This window comes from Esox lucius, chromosome 25, assembly GCF_011004845.1.
Source record: "Esox lucius isolate fEsoLuc1 chromosome 25, fEsoLuc1.pri, whole genome shotgun sequence".
NCBI lineage: Eukaryota > Metazoa > Chordata > Actinopteri > Esociformes > Esocidae > Esox > Esox lucius.
Window position 1 is genome coordinate 21056313 of NC_047593.1, and position 20923 is coordinate 21077235.

Sequence of the window (20923 nt, forward strand, 5' to 3'; positions counted from 1 at the left end):
CTAGTCCTGGTCCGTCCCTGCCACTATCTAGAAATGGAATAACACACCAACATATCAGCCCCTTCACATGTTACAACGCTACAAACAGAAAATTACAAAATGTAACAATCTTGTCATATAATTTATTAACCTTTCCATCAACAGCACCTGACAACACAACTGCTGCTCCAAATGCCAGTTCAACTGCTGCTCCACATGCCACTTCAAATGCTGCTCCAAATGTTAGTTCAACTGCTGCTCCAAATGTTAGTTCAACTGCTGCTCCAAATGCCAATTCAACTGCTGCTCCAAATGCCACTTCAAATGCTGCTCCAAATGCCACTTCAACTGCTGCTCCACATGCCACTTCAAATGCTGCTCCAAATGCTAGTTCAACTGTTGCTCCAAATGCCACTTCAACTGCTGCTCCAAATGCCACTTTAACACCAGCGGTCACCACCACCACTGCTCTTGCACCAAGTGACCCTCCATCTCCCAGTGAAGGATCTCTGAGTCTTCAGTTCAGTCTAAACCAGAACTTCACATCAGATCTCGCTGACCAGAATTCTCAAGGGTTCAAAACTCTGGCTACAAAAGTGGTTTCAGAGGTTTGTAATGAGATCAGCATTCCAGTCAATTCGGAAAGAAATGGAATTTGGTTTTATCATCTTTGTGAACAGACTGTAACATAATGTTCATGTTTTGTAATTGTTTGGTATTTTTCAATGCAGGTGAACAAGGTTTATTCAAAAACATTTGCATCGTTCCTTCGGTCCCTTGTCGAGTCATTCAGGTAAGTGCAGGAATTACTTTTTATTTATTTGCTATTTAATATTTTTACTGACAATTCCCCTTTTTATCCCCTCCCCAAATTTACAATATCCAATTGTACCTACAACCCTGTCTGGTGGAAGGAACTACAGTACCTATGATCTAAGGAGACTAGAAGATGTAGATATGTCTTCCGCATAGGCATCCCCATGTCACTGCTTTGGTACATTATGTACAGAGGAAGTCATTCAGTTCTGAATATGTAAAGTCACGCCGACTCGACAGAGCTTAGTACTGTCTTGAGGGTGCAATGAGCCAAGAAAACCCTCCTGTCGATGCCACCCTCCACACTGGGCGGAGCTTGGCCAAAATGCATTGCCTTATTGTAGTTCCCAGCCACACGTAAGCCACATACAGAGTCATGGCATGCACCTTGAGTGTGGTGGAGTGCTTTAGCAATACAGAGAAGCACGTTATACTGCTGCACCATCTCAGAACCTGCATTCATGAACTCTGGCTGGCATTAACCTTTTTATTTTACTTAATGAAGGTAATTATTATAAATGTCTGTCTTTCTCCTGGGTAGAGCCTTATTGCTAAACGTTATACGTTATATATACACTATCTTCTTGCAATTAAAAGTCGTCATCTAAAATTAGAAATGGTTCTCAGTTGACTTGCCTGGTTAAACAACAGGTAATTATATAGGAGTTACATAATGGTAACATATGAAAGTGTCTCTAATATCTACAGGAATAGTGGAATGGTGCTGTTTCACTTTCACTCACTAATTATTTTGGGTGTATAAAAAAAACACTTCTTGCAAGCTGTTTGACTAAATATAAAAGTATCTTTGTTGGGATTAAACGTGTTGTTAATGTAAATGTGCACGAGGAGGGAGCAAATGAGGAACATCCCCTTTAAAAAAACATTTCTAAAAGTTGCCATTTCTGTGTTTTTAGGAGCGGTTCTGTAGTGACCAGAGTGGTTCTGGTCTTCACCAACACGTCTTCGGTTCCCAGCATAGCAGATGTCCAGGCATCTTCCAGTTCCATCACGCTGGACATTTTACCAAACAGCACCATTGTCTGTAAGTATTCACTAATACAATTTGGACGGGTGGGTTAGCCAGATAATGGTGGATTAGTGCGGCCGGCTAATGTGTCGCATCGGCTTCATATTCATCTTTTAATCTGGTTTCATATGCCTTGAGTGTACAGCAAAACGGTTGACATTACCGTCCTAACGGTGGTTGTCCAACAGGCAACGTGGCTAGGCCTCCAATTCATTTTAAATTGAGTCACATGATTGTGTGCGCAGGGCAGTTTGGGATACCAAGCAGTGCAAAGCAAGCATTGGAGGCGCTGAAAAATAGAGACACAAGCTATATTATGCAAATGTGAGATTAATTTTGCTTGCCGGCGGTGGGCAACAGCCAATCAGAAAAAGCATGTCTGGGTCATTTTCCACTGGTTCCCTTTACAAAAGTTCCTACCGTACAATCTTTCCTATAGCAACATGGACAAAAAATTTATCATTCGTATTATTGGTCAGGAATACTAGCAGTTGCTATATCTCCTATAGAGCAATTTCGATTTTCATTAACCTAATTATCGGGTATCCTACCTGTGTGGATTGACATCATACTACTACTATGTATCGGTACTAGCTAGCTAGCTACAGGAAGTAGTAAATGTGAACTCCGGTGAACTCCCGGCATGGCTAAACCCTACAAATAGTGTAAACACCCACAAGCATCTAGCGATGAGCAAGACGGACAGATGGACACCCAGTAATACTTGATAATGAAAATTAATGAAATTCGGCTACCAAAATGTTGCCTCCAATGAATTGTCAATGGAGTCATGTGACAATGTGGAGCTGGCGTGAGAGGCACAGGAAAATAGAGCTCCCCTCTATAATACGCACATTTGAGAGAAATGTCACTAGCTGGTGTTGGGAGATAACCAATCAGAAAAGGTGTGTCTGTTCCTCTTTTCCATTGTATCGCTGTGAAAAGTACCATAGCCTACGATCTTGCTATTCTACAACCAACACGGATGAAAAATGTATAATTGCGGTGTCCGGATTTCCAGAACAAGTGGCGAGATGTTTGGTTGGACCAATAGCCCGATGAAACAGGGTGTCCTGCCTCACAATCCAGGGTCCGACCATAGCCAGTACTTAGTCAACCTCCTTGGTAAGCTGAAAATAAGCCTGGGAACTGGCATCGTCAAGGCGGAGCTCCTGTCCAAGCCTATTGCACTACCTGTGGACTGCATGGTGAACCCAACAGGAACGGTGCTGCTGGCACAATCCTCTACTAAAGTAAAGCAGCAGTGCAAACGCAACAAGCCTTTTATTTGGTAAATTTAATAGCTAGTTAATATAATAAGTTGTCACAAACACAAACACTACACTAGCTACTGTACTAGTGCTCTGTAGCTAATTTCCTGGTCTATTTTGAATTTGAATCATTGTTCATTTTGTTTATTGTCATTAACCTCATTATCCCTTATCCTTACCTGTGCTCAAAAAAGTGGAACGACATCATAATACTCCTAGCTACATGAGCTAATTAAAGTAACTTCCTTCTTTGTTCAGAAAACCAAAAATGTTTTTGGAACAAACAAACATACACCCCCACAAGCGCCCAGCGAACAGTGAAATAAGTGAAGGCACGAGAAAATGCTAAACATATTATGGATAAGGGCAGCCCGGCATTAATTCATCTGCAAATGCGCCGCCTTGCCCCAGATAGCTGCTTATTGGCATATCTGCTATGGTGTTTGTTTTTCGGCGGGGGAGGGCTGTGTTGACATCTCTTGGTGAACTTTTTTTAATTCAACATGAAACTAACCAAAAATATTTTTCTCAAACATTTTTCTCAAACACACGTTATCATGAGCACTACGCTAGCAGTCAACATGTCTCTGTGCTGCTTCCATTTAAAACAAACAAACTCAATGCTAAATAAATACAACAAAAACAATTTAAAACAGTGCTAATTTATTTAACTCACCTGAGACACCAACAATCTCTGCCACCAACTTCCAAGCAATATTACACTTTTCCCCCTCTATAACGTTTCACATGGACCAAATATTTAACTTACTAGTGTAGTACAGCAAAGGACCAACAAGGAAGACCGTCTCTTGTTTATGAAAGACTCAACATCCATTGGATAAACTTGCGTTACCCAGATTCATTTGCATAATATTGACCGTGGCCCAACTTCTGAACGCGCCTGAACAGCTCAAACGGGTTCCCGAGATGCTTTGCGCAAACGTCAACGATGCCATGACGCTATTCATAGAAAATATGTTGTATCCGTCCGATGCGGCGAGCGCGCTGGAACAGTGTACGTGCACCGTTACGGAGAGCGCTCCTCCGTAATGTGTTGGTGACAACCTGGCAATGGGTAAATGCTCTTTGCAATGCATATTCCTTTGACAGTCTGATACTTCGGCGAGCAGTGTGTAGGTTTATAGTCAAATTATGAGTTTGACTTGATCGAGTAACACTGCAGCTGGAAATAACTGTTCCAGACGGCCATTTGCTTTGGCAAAGCTCGCCATTTACTAAAGCCTGTCTGTTTCTTTGACTTTTTCAGCAGCAACAAGCAGTGCTCAACGACCCACTGTCTTCTGTCTGGCCGTCTTACCTGTCACTTTGGCACTGATATTGGGACAGCTGGTGGCTAGCTAACAGCCTGGCAAAGCTAGTGGTACCTCTGCTGCTTAGCAAATAACCTGGCTGAGGTGGCACGGGTCTGACCAATGGACTCATCCCAGCTCATACATATTTAGAGAGACAGCCTAAATATGTATGACTTTAATATCAATGGCCTTAAGATGTACCTTTTCTGATGTCATTTAGCAATGTTTTTGAATAGGAATAGTCTTCGTATTATATATAATTTGATTAAGATAAGCAAATTCTATGTATAGTTTATGTAACTGTATTCCCACTTAACCAAATTGGCCAAATAATAGTTAAATTACTTTATTCATTTGCATCATGTACCTTTTACAATGCAACCAACATGTTTCTATCTAGTTATCTATTTGATGCAAAAAAGATTAGACTTTTTTTTCAGTCAAGGCCAACATCCAAATGTAACTTAATTTTTTATAAGCTTTTAAAACACATTTCCTGTCCTGTAATTGTCAGCTTGTTACTATTGGCATTCCACTAAATATCATATCAAAATAATGTCAATGTTTAAAATGTTTTTAAAGCCTCATTATTATTAAATCTAATATATTAAATGTAACACTTAAAGTATAGACTGAGGTCATTTTGTTCATTTGTTAAGATATCCTGTCCTCAAGTGGGTCTTTATGATCATTTGTTTGGAGTTGCTGTGGTTCTTTCCTTGTCTGTACATTGTCAGGTTTGAGTTGTCCCTTGTTCCCTTCATCTTTAGGTGTTTCTATTGGAGACAGTTATGTACTTAATAATTTTGATTCAACAATTGGATGCATGGACTGACCATGCACCAGAAAAAATCTATTATCAATCTCAGGATCTTATTTAGATGTATTGTACATTTTTAGAGACACAGACTTGCAAACAATAGACCTTTGCGTTTGAATCTCTACAGTCAGAAAACATGTTGCATTAGAATCTCTTCCGGGTTGACAAAAACTTTGCTGGCTACAACCTTCAGTAACTACATTATAGTAAGCCTAAAATAAAACTGTTATAATGGGACTATTTCTGGTTGATTTTCGAAGTACGCATCCTTGTATGCTTTTTGGGGTAATGTACGCTAGATCAAACGCTAGATTGTTAATGTGTGACAAAATCTAATGCAGGGACACTATTTTATGATGAGGTAGTATGTCCAAATTGGCCCCAATACTGGCATACTGGCTTACTTGATACTCTACTACAAGTATCACTTGTTTATCGGCTTGAGCTTAACATTGAAGTAAGTAATGACTAAATAAAATTGACTCATTAATTATTTTATTCAAAGACATACCTTTGAAGCAAGCAAGTTTATTTATATAGCAAAATTCATACATAGAAGACATTCATTGTGCTTTACAAAGAAAAAGAAAGACATATAAAAATACAATAGCATAAAATATATTCAAATGTAAACATCAAAACACCATCCTCATAATAATACATAGAATAAGAAAATAGACATAGAAGAAAAACATTGGAAGCTATAAAAGCTGTAAAGCTAATAAGTGCGGTTTGGTTTAAGTGCTCAGTTATGGGGGCGTGAAAATACCTTTTAAGGTTCATAGTTTAAATTACATTTAGCAAACTCTATGCACTTACATTTGTGTTTTGGTCACAGCAAAGGCTTTCTGTTGGCAACTCTGACTAATATATTGTTGGCATGGAGGCGGCATCTAATTGTAGTTTATGAGTGATCACAAGGTGAAACCCTTTTCTTAAATCCTTGGAAATGTTTTTGCCTTTTGAATCATCCTTCACACTGTGTGATCACAATAAAGCTAGAGGACACATCTCAACTCCAGGCCTGGAGGGTCAAAACACTACAGGTTGTCTTCTTTCAGGTATAGACACATTTTGAACCGGGGAACCTGGGAAGTGCAATTTACTGGCAGGTAGAAATGAAAAACATAAGTGTTTCCATACCCCAATGCTGAACTCGCCTAGCGAGTGAGTAGTCTTGTCAAGACTCCCTCTCCTGTGGCTCCCCCTGCTGGTGCACCTGGGCTCTCGCGGTCGAAATCACCAGCCTTCCAAAGCCACTGCCCCTCCTTTCCCCTGTATTTAACCTGGACCAGAGCTAGACTTTGGGTTCATTATTTTATTATACCAGTCTGTATTTAACCTGGACCAGAGCTAGACTTTGGGTTCCTTATTTTATTATACCAGTCTGTATTTAACCTGGACCAGAGCTAGACTTTGGGTTCATTATTTTATTATACCAGTCTGTATTTAACCTGGACCAGAGCTGGACTTTGGGTTCATTATTTTATTATACCAGTCTGTATTTAACCTGGACCAGAGCTAGACTTTGGGTTCATTATTTTATTATACCAGTCTGTATTTAACCTGGACCAGAGCTGGACTTTGGGTTAATTATTTTATTATACCAGTCTGTATTTAACCTGGACCAGAGCTAGACTTTGGGTTCATGATATTATACCAGTCTGTATTTAACCTGGACCAGAGCTAGACTTTGGGTTTGTGATATTATACCAGTCTGTATTTAACCTGGACCAGAGCTAGACTTTGGGTTTGTGATATCATAGATATTCAGCCCGTACTCGTGAAGTTGAGGCTTTTGGCATTGCTCTGGGACGCTGACCCCATCTTCTATTCTAGTGTAAATCTTGTCCTTTTTATTTTCATTTGTATTGTTATGGACTTTCTTCTGTTCCAAAGACCTGACAACTCTGTGAAGATATTTGACAGGCATGGGCAGAGGAAGAATGAACTCACACTTCCAGGGTGAGTAAAACAAACAGACACTGATCTACTGAGTCAATACAAACATACATGTTCAACACTGACAGACAGACACTGATCTACTGAGTCAATACAAACATACATGTTCAACACTGACAGACAGACACTGATCTACTGAGTCAATACAAACATACATGTTCAACACTGACAGACAGACACTGATCTGCTGGGTCAATACTAACATACATGTTCAACACAGACAGACAGACACTGATCTGCTGATATTTATTTGTAGCTGGGAACTAGTGATGGCCAAACAAGGCTTCATTAGTGTTATTTTAGCAGCAGAATATTATGCTGGCTGCACTCAGATTTTCTTTATCACAATAAAAGCCATCATTGAAATTTATGAGGCCATATATTTAACAATCTAGTGTGTAAAAAAAAAACAGACAAGCACAACATTGGAACGGACATTAAACATAAAATGACAGACTAGATTTACAGCCTGTTGGTGGCCTGTCTGGCTGATGCTCTTTCTGCCCAGATGCCCAGTTTCTCACAGTTGTACCATTTTCTCTGCATGTCTTAATAATGGAATTAATGGAACTTCAATGCCTTGAACATGTAATTACATCCTACCCCTGATGGTGCTTTCAGTAACCATGTTCTGGATTTGCTTTGAATGTTCTTTCGTGTTCTTGATGTTGTTTTAGTTTTTTTTTGTATTCAACGTGAAATCATGAGGTGTGAGGAATCTTGATTGCACATGTGGACTTGTTCAACTAAAGACAGCTGCTTTGCATTATTTTGTGTTTTATATTTGTAATTGTAACAGTGGCTAAATCTCCTGATTAAATCCATTTTTATTTCATGTTTTAACACAATAAAATGTGAAAAGGTTCAGGGGGGTGACTACTGTTGAGAGCAACTGTACAGTGTGTGTGTGGGGGTGTTGGTGGGTGGGGGGGGGGGGGTGTTGGTTATGAGTCCTTTTACAGTGGGGAGAACAAGTATTTGATCCACTGCTGATTTTGCAGGTTTTCCTACTTACAAAGCATGTAGAAGTCTGTCATTATTATCACAGGTACTCTTCAACTGTGAGAGACGGAATCTAGAACTAAAATCCAGAAAATCACATTGTATGATTTTTAAATAATTAATTTGCATTTTATTGCACGACATAAGTATTTGATCACCTACCAACCAGTAAGAATTCTGGCTCTCACAGACCTTGTTCGTTTTTCTTTATGAAGCCCTCCTGTTCTCCACTCATTACCTGTATTAACTGCACCTGTTTGAACTCATTACCTGTATAAAAGACACCTGCCCACACCTCTCCACAATGGCCAAGACCAGAGAGCTGTGTAAGAACATCAGGGATAAAATTGTAGACCTGCACAAGGCAGGGATGGGCTACAGGACAATAGGCAAGCAGCTTGGTGAGAAGGCAACAACTGTTGGCGCAATTATTAGAAAATGGAAGAAGTTCAAGATGATGGTCAATCTCCCTCAGTCTCGGGCTCCATGCAAGATCTCACCTCGTGGGGCATCAGTGGTCATGAAGAAGGTGAGGGATCAGCCCAGAACTACATGGCAGGACCTGGTCAATGACCTGAAGAGAGCTGGGATCACAGTCTGAAAGAAAACCATTAGTAACACACTACGCCGTCATGGATTAAAATTCTGCAGCGCACGCAAGGTCCCCCTGCTCAAGCCTGCGCATGTCCAGGCCCGTCTGAAGTTTGCCAATTACCATCTAGATGATCCAGAGGAGGAATGGGAGAAGGTCATGTGGTCTGATGTTTGAAGGAAGATGAAGGATGAGTACAACCCCAAGAAAACCATCCCAACCGTGAAGCATGGAGGTGGAAACATCATTCTTTGGGGATGCTTTTCTGCAAAGGGGACAGGACGACTGCACCGTATCGAGGGGAGGATGGATGGTGCCATGTATTGCGAGATCTTGGCCAACAACCTCCTTCCCTCAGTAAGAGCATTGAAGATGGGTCGTGGCTGGGTCTTCCAGCATGACAACGATCTGTCATGAAGGATCTGGAGAAGGTCTGTATGGAGGAGTGGGCCAAAATCCCTGCTGCAGTGTGTGCAAACCTGGTCAAGAACTACAGGAAACGTATGATCTCTGTAATTGCAAACAAAGGTTTCTGTACCAAATATTAAGTTCTGCTTTTCTGTTGTGTCAAATACATATGTCATGCAATAAAATGCAAATTAATTACTTAAAAATCATACAATGTGATTTTCTGGATTTTTGTTTTAGATTCCATCACTTACAGTTGAAGTGTACCTATGATACTAATTACAGACTTCCACATGCTTTGTAAGTGGGAAACACTGCCGATTTTGCAGGTTATCAAATACTTGTCCTCCCCACTGTATTTGTTATACCCCCTAACGTGTGTGTCCCCGTCCCCGGAGGCGTGGGAGCTGTGTAAGGCGCTGGGCACGGTTGAGGGCTGGACTGAGATGGGTCGGTCCTGTCTGGTTCACATCGAGGTGGACCTGGCCATCAGAGTGTTCCGGATGAGTGGCAACGTTGGCATGGTGATGTCCCTGCAGGCCATCAAGGTCAGAGGGCACACACAGAATGAGATATCCACCCTCTCAAATAATTTTTATGTTGTGAATGTTGAATTGGAATACATTTGTGTCCTCATAACTGCAGTGTGTTTTCTAGGTAACTACCGTAATGCCCATGATGTGCTGTTCAGTATGTATACAGAGCTGCAGACCCAGAAGATCAGGATCCCTGCTGAGATGAACACCAACCTCATGATCCTACACTCCTATATCCTAGTCAAGGTAGGACTACGATGTTAAACTTGGTAAAGGTGTGGGTGAAATTCAACACTACTGTTGTTTGCTCCTTGGGGTTTACGGCTGGGTGTTTTGTAAAAGCACTTTGTGACAACTGCTGATGTAAAAAGGGCTTTATAAATACATTTGATTGATTGAGTCATTACACTAGGAAAGGGTTTAGTTACTGAAGTTGCATAGATCTGTGGGGTTTAGTCACTGAGGTTGGTGTGTCAAGTGTCAGGTTTAGTTACTGAGGTTGGGTAGATCTGTGGGGTTTAGTTACTGAGGTTGGTGTGTCGGGTGTCAGGTTTAGTTACTGAGGTTGGGTAGATCTGCAGGGTTTAGTCACTGAGGTTGGGTAGATCTGTGGGGTTTAGTCACTCAGGTTGGGAAGGGACTTGAGGTTTAGTCATTGAACTGTGGAAGAATCAGTGAACCCTACACCCCTACCTAACCCTTTCTAAGCTCAGTGATCAAACCCTAACTAAGTGCAATGATTAAATCCAAGCCCCTAGCCCAGTGCAATGACATAGCCCCACACACCTACCCAACCTCAGTGACTAAACCCTCCCCAAGTGTAATGACATCCAGGTTTGAGTCGACAAGGGATTACTACCTACAGACCCAGATGTCTTGGTTTCAGATCCACGTTAAGAGAGGTGATCACTTGGATCGTGCCCATCCAAACATCTGCAGTAATTGAGTGCCATCGTGCTGGTTTGAAGAACTCGTCATTCAGCTTCGCCGCCATGCTTATGAGACCAGAGTACCGCAACAAGATCGATCCCAAATACCGGAAAAAGATAGAGGCTATGGTCCGGTATGAAACATCGTCACCAGATACAGGGAACCGAGACCTAACCCTGCCCCCCAGACCTAACCCTGCCCCCGAGGCCACACCCGAACCCAGAAATGTTTGTGTTTGATCCAGTGTGAACTTCCCCACAGAAACACCTCTCTCTCAATTAATTAATTGTTGTTCGATGACCTTTCAAATGATATTAATTACATTGTCAAAGTATGTGTAAACACTTTGGGTTTGGTCACTGAACTGGAATGTAGGTTTGGAGCATTGAAGGTGTGTTTACACATATACACACATGTACACACACACACATACATGTGTGTGTACCCCAAGTTTAAGAAGGCACTCTTAAACTTGGGGTAAAGGTTGGGGTTAGGATTACGTTTTGGGGTTACAGTTAGATTACTGGGAAAATATAATTTTAATTGAGTCCCTAAAAGGTCCACACAAGTATAATTGTGTGTGTGTACATGCGTGTGTGTGTGTGTGTGTTAATCTTAAGTTTAGGGTTAAGATTAGGCATTACATCTAGGTAAAATGTAGGCTTAAATGTTACTTTATTGAGGTTAGGTTTAGGGCAAGGGAGCATGCAATTTCTATTTCCTGGTCCCCATGAGGGTAGCTGTACAAATTTGTGTGTTTTCTCTATATTTGATCATTCTGGTTCAAAATAGTAATACACACACACACACACACACACACACACAAAGATAGTTTACATGCATACATACGACAAACAGACCTACATGATATAAACAGCCAGACGGCATAAAGCTGTAGTTTGAACTGTAGTAACGGTTTAGATGGCAGACTGTGATGTTCTCTGCTCCTCAGAGCTGCTGTGCCCTGGTGGTGCCGAGGGGAACTACAGCACCAAATAAGGGACAGTGTAACCTGGTAACCTGGGACTGTCCTCGTCTTTCTGTTTACTGTTGTTTAAATGGGTCAACATGGAGGGACGACTGAAAACTGTCGACATTACCATGAAACTGTTTTACCTATATTTGCTGATGTACTGTACATATCAGCAGTGACTCTTGTTTTCTGTTCCTTCATATCGACAATGTTTAAAATATCACCATGTTCAACACATCACATTACTGGTGTTATTTATTGCCTCTCCTCAACTTTGCAACCAATGATGACAATAAACACATTTATTGGATTAAATAATAATAATATAAAGTGCCTTAATATTATCAATGTAAGAAAGGAAAACACATGTAAATGAACATCTGGTCTATTTAGCTAGTTTTGTCAGAGATGTAGTTAATACAGTCTAGGGTCTCCCAGGATCAGATTAGGTCCGGTCACTTGGTCTCCCAGGTTTAGATTAGGTGCTCCACCCACTAAACCAAGCACCATACCCCACCCACTATACCAAGCACTGTGCTCCACCCACTAAACCAAGCACCATACCCCACCCACTATACCAAGCACTGTGCTCCACGCACTATACCAAGCACCATGTTCCACCCACTATACCAAGCACCATACTCCACCCAATAAACCAATCACCGTGCTTCACCTACTATACCAAGCACTGTACTCCACCCACTATACCAAGAATAGTACTCCACCCACTAAACCAAGCACATGCTCACCTACTAAACCAAGCACCTTGTCTTACTTATCAAATCAAGTTTATTTTCATCCTTCAATTCCAGTCATTCACAAACATAATAATGATGGGGGGGTCAAACATGTCCTACTCACTACCTTCAACTTTTGGAAAATGCTAAATGAAAAAAAAACCCTAAGAAAAGGTCATCCTGGAAAACCAAATCCTTGTTCCTTGTTTTTTGGTTGCCCTTCTCACTCATTCCATACCCAGATCACTCACTTTCAGTGTAAAGTTAAATACAGGCTTCTTATGAGGCATTCTTCACCCACTGTATTCACCTAAAGAAAGTATTATCTTGCTAATCAACTACTGTGGTAACATACAATACTGAACCAAAGTTTTAGGTCACCTAACAAAAATGTTCAAAACCATTTGTCTGGAAAGTGTTTATTTGCAATTAAACACAATTATATAACAATACTACTGCATATAACTTGCCCTTTGGTAGTTCTTGTCTGGTCATTCCTAAAATCCACTATTCCTTTGGCTGTCAGTAATTTCAGTTCTTTGCAGCCAATGACCAAATAAAAAATAAATCCACAAATTCACCGCTCCTCCTAAACAAGAACAAAGAAACTCAGTCCAGAAGAGAAAAGGTATTAGCCCTTCCACATAGTGGTAATCAAATCTAATAACTGGTCCCAGGTCACACTAGAAGTACATATATTGTGTGTGAATAAAAGCCACTTTTTGTGGGCCCCACAGGACACATTCTGTCAATTCAGACCAGACGGGATAGCTTTCATTGCCCTCACACATCGAGGAGCCTTGGGCATCCACCAAGCCTTGTTTCAGAGATGCTCTGACCCAGTCGTCAGGCCATGACTATTTGACCCTTGTCAAAGTCACTTCTGCCCATTTCTCCTGTATCCAACACATTGACTACAAGAACTGATTGTTCACTTATTATCTAATCCACCCAGACCTTGACATGTGCCCTTGTTAGGAGATGATCAATGTTATTCACTTCACCTGTGAGTGGTCATCATGTTTTGGCACATTATTGTAAACATTAGTCCCTCACAATAGATTTAGAAGGAAAATGATCTCTCTGCATCCAGCAAATGATGTCTCACGATTAACATCCTGCATTTCAGAAATTGCACTGATTGGCCAGATTGTGGTGCTGTACAGCCAGTCACTGGAAACACCAACAAGGTCACAGCATTTACAACATTTGTCCGCAGTGACACTGACTGCGTGGCAGACAATAAAATTAAATAACTACAAGTCTAACCACCTGACCACAGGAACAGCCAATGGCAGTTATGCCACATTCTTAAGTCACACACACATTTGCACAGCTCCAATCTGGAATTTACTATGTAGAAAAATGCACTGCAGAACTTTCAATTCAAATTTACAAACAACACAACCATTATATAAATTACACCTATATCATATATCAACTACTATAATCTATTGGACAGCATCTCATTTAATAAATTTATTCCCTGAGATTTGGATGATTGCATTTCAGATGTATTTGTGAAGTTCTCTAGTTGGAGGGGTTCTGCTGTTCGCTGGCTAAACAGGATACACGTGTGTTAAAGGAAAGTCAACACTATTCTGAGTAAACACATCCTGGGTTTCATGATACCTGATGCTTGTTCTGTGTCTTCTGGAGGTGGTGTGGTTGGCACAATGTTTTCCTTTGTCAGTTGTAGGTTTGGCACAGAATCAGGCTTTGGCTGTTTCTGTGTGGGTTTGAGCATGTGGTTGGGCTTCTTTAATAGGGACATTGGTTGCTTACTGTCACATATTCACAAGTCTTGCCCAATGCATATTTACCAACATGGCTCCAGGGAATTTTATGTAGGAGAGTGAAGTGAGCCAATACAAAATACAGATTGATGCTCATGCTCTGTGGTGTAATATTCTGGGGTTTCTCGTTCTCATTACCTTTACCATCACCATTCCACAAAGCCTTGAGGATGTGTTAATGTCCTTAGTGAATAAAAGTGAATCTGACCACATGAAACACTTTATATCACGTCACAGGTAGTTTTCCCCATCACCTATATTCAACAGTTACAGTTACACTTAGACATTTATTTTTGGATTGCTGTTGTTAGTGGCAACCATAATTAAGAAACAGAACACCCAAAATATTCCCAAGTTCACATACCTTAACCCTAATCTTGACCTCAAAGACCTAACCTCAACCTCAAAACAAACATTAAGTCTGACAACTAGTTAGGTTACCCTCAACTTCAAAACAAACATTAATTCTGACAACTACTTAGGTTACCTTTATTGTTAACATTATCGTTTCGGGACGTTTGTATACACATAAACAATATGTATAATTACATACAAACAATGTTTCAGGAAGCCTAAGCTTGTTTCTACCAGATGCACCTGCCAGAAGAAAGTGTGTTCTTATGTTTCACAACTTAAATGGGGCACGATTGTTTCCAGACTGTGAAAATATTTTAAGATTTTCTTTTGAATTAAGTAATCAGTCTAGGGTGACATTTAAAGGTGTGTGAAGCCCTTTGGATTGTGTCCAGGCTGTGAGAGTTCACGCCCGTGTTGGTGTCACAGCAGGTTACAACACCTGCCAAACAGACTCGACTTGTTATAATTGCTTTCAGGTGAGATTAATGGAACCGAACTACAGAACATGGTGGGCCGCTTCCCATCATAGGTGGGCGTTGTCCAGTAATGACGTTTCTGTCACTAAAGACTGAGGTTCTTTATTCTAACCAACAGCAGAACAGGTTTAGTTGGGTTTTGAGTCATCTGTTGTCGTGGGCAACCTCTGTAATGAGGTACTTTGGTGTGGTTGGTTACACCTTGACTGCTGGTCCCTAACATAGCGAGAGCAACCGTCACAAGGTTGCATTTAGGACAGTTTTCAGCTGGGAGCCTGGCAGGTCATGGATATCTGTGGCAGACCGGGAGACCGGCAGGTCATGGATATCTGTGGCAGACTGGGAGACCGGCAGGTCATGGATATCTGTGGCAGACCGGGAGACCGGCAGGTCATGGATATCTGTGGCAGACTGGGAGACCGGCAGGTCATGGATATCTGTGGCAGACCGGGAGACCGGCAGGTCATGGATATCTGTGGCAGACTGGGAGACCGGCAGGACAGGGTTGTCAGTTGAAGGTCAAAGGTCAATTGTGAAGTTTGTCAGCTATCGGAGAATAAGATGCTTTATTGACACAGACCGGAGCTGACCATACACCAAACAATCATCTATAAACACTCAATTTAAACATTCCCCTATCTGATACTCATGTAAATTCTGTATTTAATTTAATCATCCTTACTCTCTTAACTGATATGGAGCCAAACACACTCTTTCCTGCATCAATTTCTATCCAATGTCTCGTCAGAACCACCTGGCCAGGGGCTGTAGTACGACGAGGCACACCTGCCTCTAATCATTACCTGGCAGGGGGAGGATAGAAGGAATGAAGGTAAAGCAGAAGGGATGAGGGTAAAGCAGAATGGACGAGGGTAAAGCAGAAGGGACGAGGGTAAAGCAGAAGGGACGAGAGTAACGCAGAAGGGACGAGGGTAAAGCAGAAGGGACGAGGGTAACGCAGAAGGGACGAGGGTAACGCAGAAGGGACGAGGGTAACGCAGAAGGGACGAGGGTAACCCAGAAGGGACGAGGGCAACCCAGAAGGGACGAGGTTAAAGCAGAAGGGACGACGGTAACGCCTTATTGCTAGAGCTGCCCCAGCGAGGCTGCTAGATGATGCCGCCTCTTCTACACCTTCCCAATGTTTAGGGTTTTCTGCAATGTTTGTTAGTAAAAGGGTAATTCAATCAAGATGGGGAGTCCCCAAGTTTTGGGGGCCTGTGGGTCTGGCAATTCAATCAAGATGGGGAGTCCCCGAGTTTTGGGGGCCTGTGGGTCTGTCAATTTAATCAAGATGGGGAGGTCCAGGAGGTTTGGGGGCCCATGAATCTGTCAGTTCAATCAAGGTGGGGAGTCCAGGAGGTTTGGGGGCCCATGGGTCTGTCACTTTAATCAAGATGGGGAGGTCCAGGAGGTTTAGGGGCCCGTGGGTCTGTCAGTTCAATCAAGATTGGGAGTCCAGGAGGTTTGGGGCCCATGGGTCTGGCAATTCAATCAAGATGGGAAGGTCCAGGATGTTTTGGGGCCAGTGGGTCTGTCAGTTCAATCAAGGTGGGGATGTCCAGGATGTTTGGGGCCCATGGGTCTGGCAATTCAATCCAGCCCGGAGTGTTTTAGTGGCCGACATTAACGCAGCTCAGATGGTGTGACTGAGACGTGAGGCGATGGGCACTTTGTTTCAACGATGACCTCATGATTTCAACTGCACAGGATGGCATGAAACAACACCAAACCATTGGCAAGGTTTCTAAATCAACTGTCCGTTTGTAAGAAGGCTGTTAGGATACACTATGACAAAGAGACCAAAACTACACGTTTGGGTTAAAACCCACTTTATTTTGGAGTATGGGAGCATCTTGTTATGGTAAACCTTTCTACGGCAGCAGCTGGGGAGTTTGTCAGCATCCAAAGAAATATGAAAGGAGCAAAACCCATGAGAGAGGAAAAAAACAGTCCTGACTCAATGTCATCTGATGCCTTTAGACATTGTAAGGCAAGAAAACGTGAAGACTAAAAATGTGAGGCTTTGTGCAGATTTCCCCTTCCACTTTGTGTAAAAATGTGGGAGGCGTTTACAGTTTGGATGATTAAGAATGTGCTCTCCTGTTACATGTTTGTTAATGACACTATTTTATTTCATCTATAATTAAAACGTCAACCACATGGTCACTAGATCCCTGACGTTCAACCACTGGAATGTTCAGAATGCCCTTAATTCAGCCTTGAATCAATACAATAGTTTGTAAAGAAGTAGAACCTGTACTGATATGATCACAGATGTAAATTCCATGTTGACTGATAATAGTGTGTTCTGAAAGTATTCAGACTCTTTCACTTTTCACTATAAAACTATTTGGAAAAGCTACATCTGACATCCAGAAGGGCCAGACTTTAGTTAATGTTTGTAAGGCTGAACTGCAGATACCTCCATGTTATCTTACCTCAAACATTAAGTGGAAAACCTGCAGTTTAACTGGGCTAATCTGACATACCTCAGGCTCACTCAGAGTTAGCAAGAACTGCTTTTGGCTGCTACACCCCCCAAGCATGTTCTGGTGCCTGAATGGAAATCTGAATGTTTCATACATTCATTATTTACGGTGATGATTTTTCATGATATAGGTGTACATTTTATGGTTTGCATTTTATTTTATAATGCATTTTATATTTGTATGTTTTCTGTTATGCAGGGCGAAAATGCATCCCTGTATCAATAAAAAAATTAAATAAAGTTTACTGTCCGGCACTTAGATCGATAAGACTATCTTAAGGAGTAGAGCAGGAGTAACGCAAGAGTAGTGCAGGTACACAAAGGCCTGCCAGCAGCAGACAACCTGGTCGACACACTAAATCTAAAGTTTACAGCAAACTGAGTTCTAGGCCATATTTACAGTGACACTAAATACAATCTACAACTGACATAATGACATTTCAAGTGCTGCAATTCTTTTTAAAAATACACTTGCACTGACCTAACAGAAGATTTCCAACCAAAATAGTGATTGCATGTGGTAGCACATCCAACAGCTATTAAGGCTGTGAAATATTTGTAATATCATTATACCAACAAAACTAGGGCAACATGTTTATTTGCAAATGATTTCTGAAGCACAGTAATATTTGAAACTTTTACAGCAGATGTAAATCAGTACAGACAATGGAGACCATTCAGGAACCCTTAAAACCTTACATGGATTATTATGATTAAGATTTTGACTCTCATAGCATGAATTCAAGCATAAATGTTCAGAAGACATCAGCAGTTAAAAGTTTAAGCACATTTTTTAAAATATTTTTCAAATGTTTCAAATATTTTTCTGCAAAATTGTTTCTATGATATTCCCCATTTCAACTTTCTATCAGTCCATCCATCAGTTAGTCCATCAAATTGCACTGACTTTCCCCATACTCACTTTAGACACTTTCAGTACTATCCCCCACCCTAAACCACCCTGGACTAGCTGGTACTATACCAGTCAGTACTATCCCCCACCCTAAACCACCCTGGACTAGCTGGTACTATACCAGTCAGTACTATCCCCCACCCTAAACCACCCTGGACTAGCTGGTACTATACCAGTCAGTACTATCCCCCACCCTAAACCACCCTGGACTAGCTGGTACTATACCAGTCAGTACTATCCCCCACCCTAAACCACCCTGGACTAGTGAGTTACTACATTTTGCAGACATGCCATAGAGTTGTGACGTCCCATGAAACAGTTGTGACGATTGTACAGTTTAGAGAATGTTAAGACTGTTTGAAAAAATGAGCCAAAGCGACTGAGAAAAACTGTACTATTTGGTCAAGTGTCCCACAGAAGGATTTAACTGTATCCCAAAGGAATTCTTCTGTCACCACCACCTCACATTGCATAGTTGAAAGGGGTGTGGAATATGGTCAATATACCATAGCTAAAGACTGTTCTGCTGAATGATGCAACGTAGATACAGATGCCTGATCCCTGCCGTGGAATACTGGTCATACAGCCCCAACCCTTTATGCTCCTTATCGCTATTATAAATGTACTTATTAACTAACTTATAAATGTTACTATTATAAACCTACTTATTAACTAACTTGTAAATGTTTCTATTATAAACATACTTATTAATTAACTTATTAATGTAACTTCTAAACTACCATCACAACTAGAATGGTAGCGATTGATCTTTCATACTCAGTGGTATGAGGTCTTGTATAAATCTTTCATACTCAGTGGTATGAGGTCTTGTATAAATCTTTCATACTCAGTGGTATGAGGTCTTGTATAAATCTTTCATACTCAGTGGTATGAGGTCTTGTATAAATCTTTCATACTCAGTGGTATGAGGTCTTGTATAAATCTTTCATACTCAGTGGTATGAGGTCTTGTATAAATCTTTCATACTCAGTGGTATGAGGTCTTGTATAAATCTTTCATACTCAGTGGTATGAGGTCATAAACATCTCCTAACTTCTCCTAAATTAGAAATCTTAAGCATGTGACAAACTAATTGAAACAAGTAGATCAACCTTTTGACAGACTAACAAACAAGTTCCACAAGTTACAAAGTCCTATATGTTTGCCAGCAAACAAAACACCCTCCCAGAAGACTTACAGTCACTTTGAGCATCATTGATCATTTGAGTGGACTACATATCACAGCTCCTGTCAGACGTCTAGGATAACAATCATTCCCAAGTAAGAAACTGCTAAGGTGAGTTTCATGGTGTTGGTTGCTCATTTATATTTACATTTTTCAACACACTACTCTGGCCTACTTTTTTTATCGGGATGCAAACTACAAATACAATATCCAGTGTTCCTAAGAACTGTTTTGTAAGTAAACACTGTTTATAAAGGAAACCCAATCATTTTTTATTCAGAATTGGCTTTTGCCCATTTCGATGAGCTCTGAAAAACGATCAGATCCAAAAAGATCTGACCTTATTGGTCAGAAGTCCAATTTGTGGGAGAAGATCAGAATATTTCTGCCTTCGTAAATAGACCAATGGACAGGCAGGCATCTCAAAATGGTATTTTTACCGTTAATTGGGTTGTATGTGTGAAAATGATTGGTAAATAACATCAGGTTTCTGGGTTAGTGACCAATAGATATGTACTGAACAACCTGTTTCAGTCTGATGACCACTAGAACTGTACTGAACAACCTGTTTCAGTCTGATGACCACTAGAACTGTACTGAACAACCTGTTTCAGTCTGATGACCACTAGATCTGTACTGAACAACCTGTTTCACTCTGATGACCGATACACTGTGACAGTGGCTTCAGAAAGTATTCACACCCCTTCAGTTTCTTTATGTTTTAAGGGAAAAACACAGCTGTTTGTGTCTATTTTTAAATCATGTCCAGTCAACTGAACTTGCTACAGATGGACTCAAAAATGATAGAACACAGGATGCATCTTAACTCAGTGTGGCGTGATTAATGGTATGAATCCTTATGTACATGAGATATCAGTTTTGCAATAAATTGGCACAGATTCCTAAAAACACATTTCCCCTTTGTCATTATGAGGTTTTGTGTGAAGATTGGAGATATATTTTTTTCTTTTTAATCATAATTTAAATCCAGGAGTCTGAATACTTCCTGAAGGCACATTATGCGTTTTTTTAGCTAGACAAGACATTATGGCTTGTCTAGCTAATGTGACAAAGACTAAAAGAAAGATTTCTTGGTGACCGAGTCTTAGACATTTCCTCAGACATCCATTTCTTATATGGGATTTATTTTATAATTAAAGAACAAGTTAATGGTCATTCCACTCGATGGTTTAATATTGTTTGTGTTTTTAACACATCCCCTTGCTGTACGTGAGAAAAAGAGTGAGAAAAACAGAGGGCGTTAGGGAGGTGGAAGAACCGGTTGGAGTCAATTCCGGGTGTCATTACAACAATTCAAAATCCAGTATGACAACT

At 40.9% G+C, this 20923-nt stretch overlaps 1 protein-coding gene across 6 annotated transcripts in view; it reads left to right on the plus strand.

Annotated features, from left to right (window-relative positions):
• The window catches only part of LOC105008934 (mucin-1), a 101493-nt gene that overhangs the window by 64880 nt on the left and 15690 nt on the right, over nt 1-20923 (plus strand). For 3 of the 6 annotated variants that reach the window (XM_034290996.1, XM_034290997.1, XM_034290999.1), the window contains one exon: nt 145-587. In XM_034290996.1, coding sequence (XP_034146887.1) covers nt 145-587 — 443 coding nt within the window. Of the gene's footprint in view, nt 1-144; nt 588-19595; nt 19700-20923 lie in introns of those variants that run through there. The other 3 variants (XM_034290998.1, XM_034290994.1, XM_034290995.1) reach the window with 3 other exon arrangements.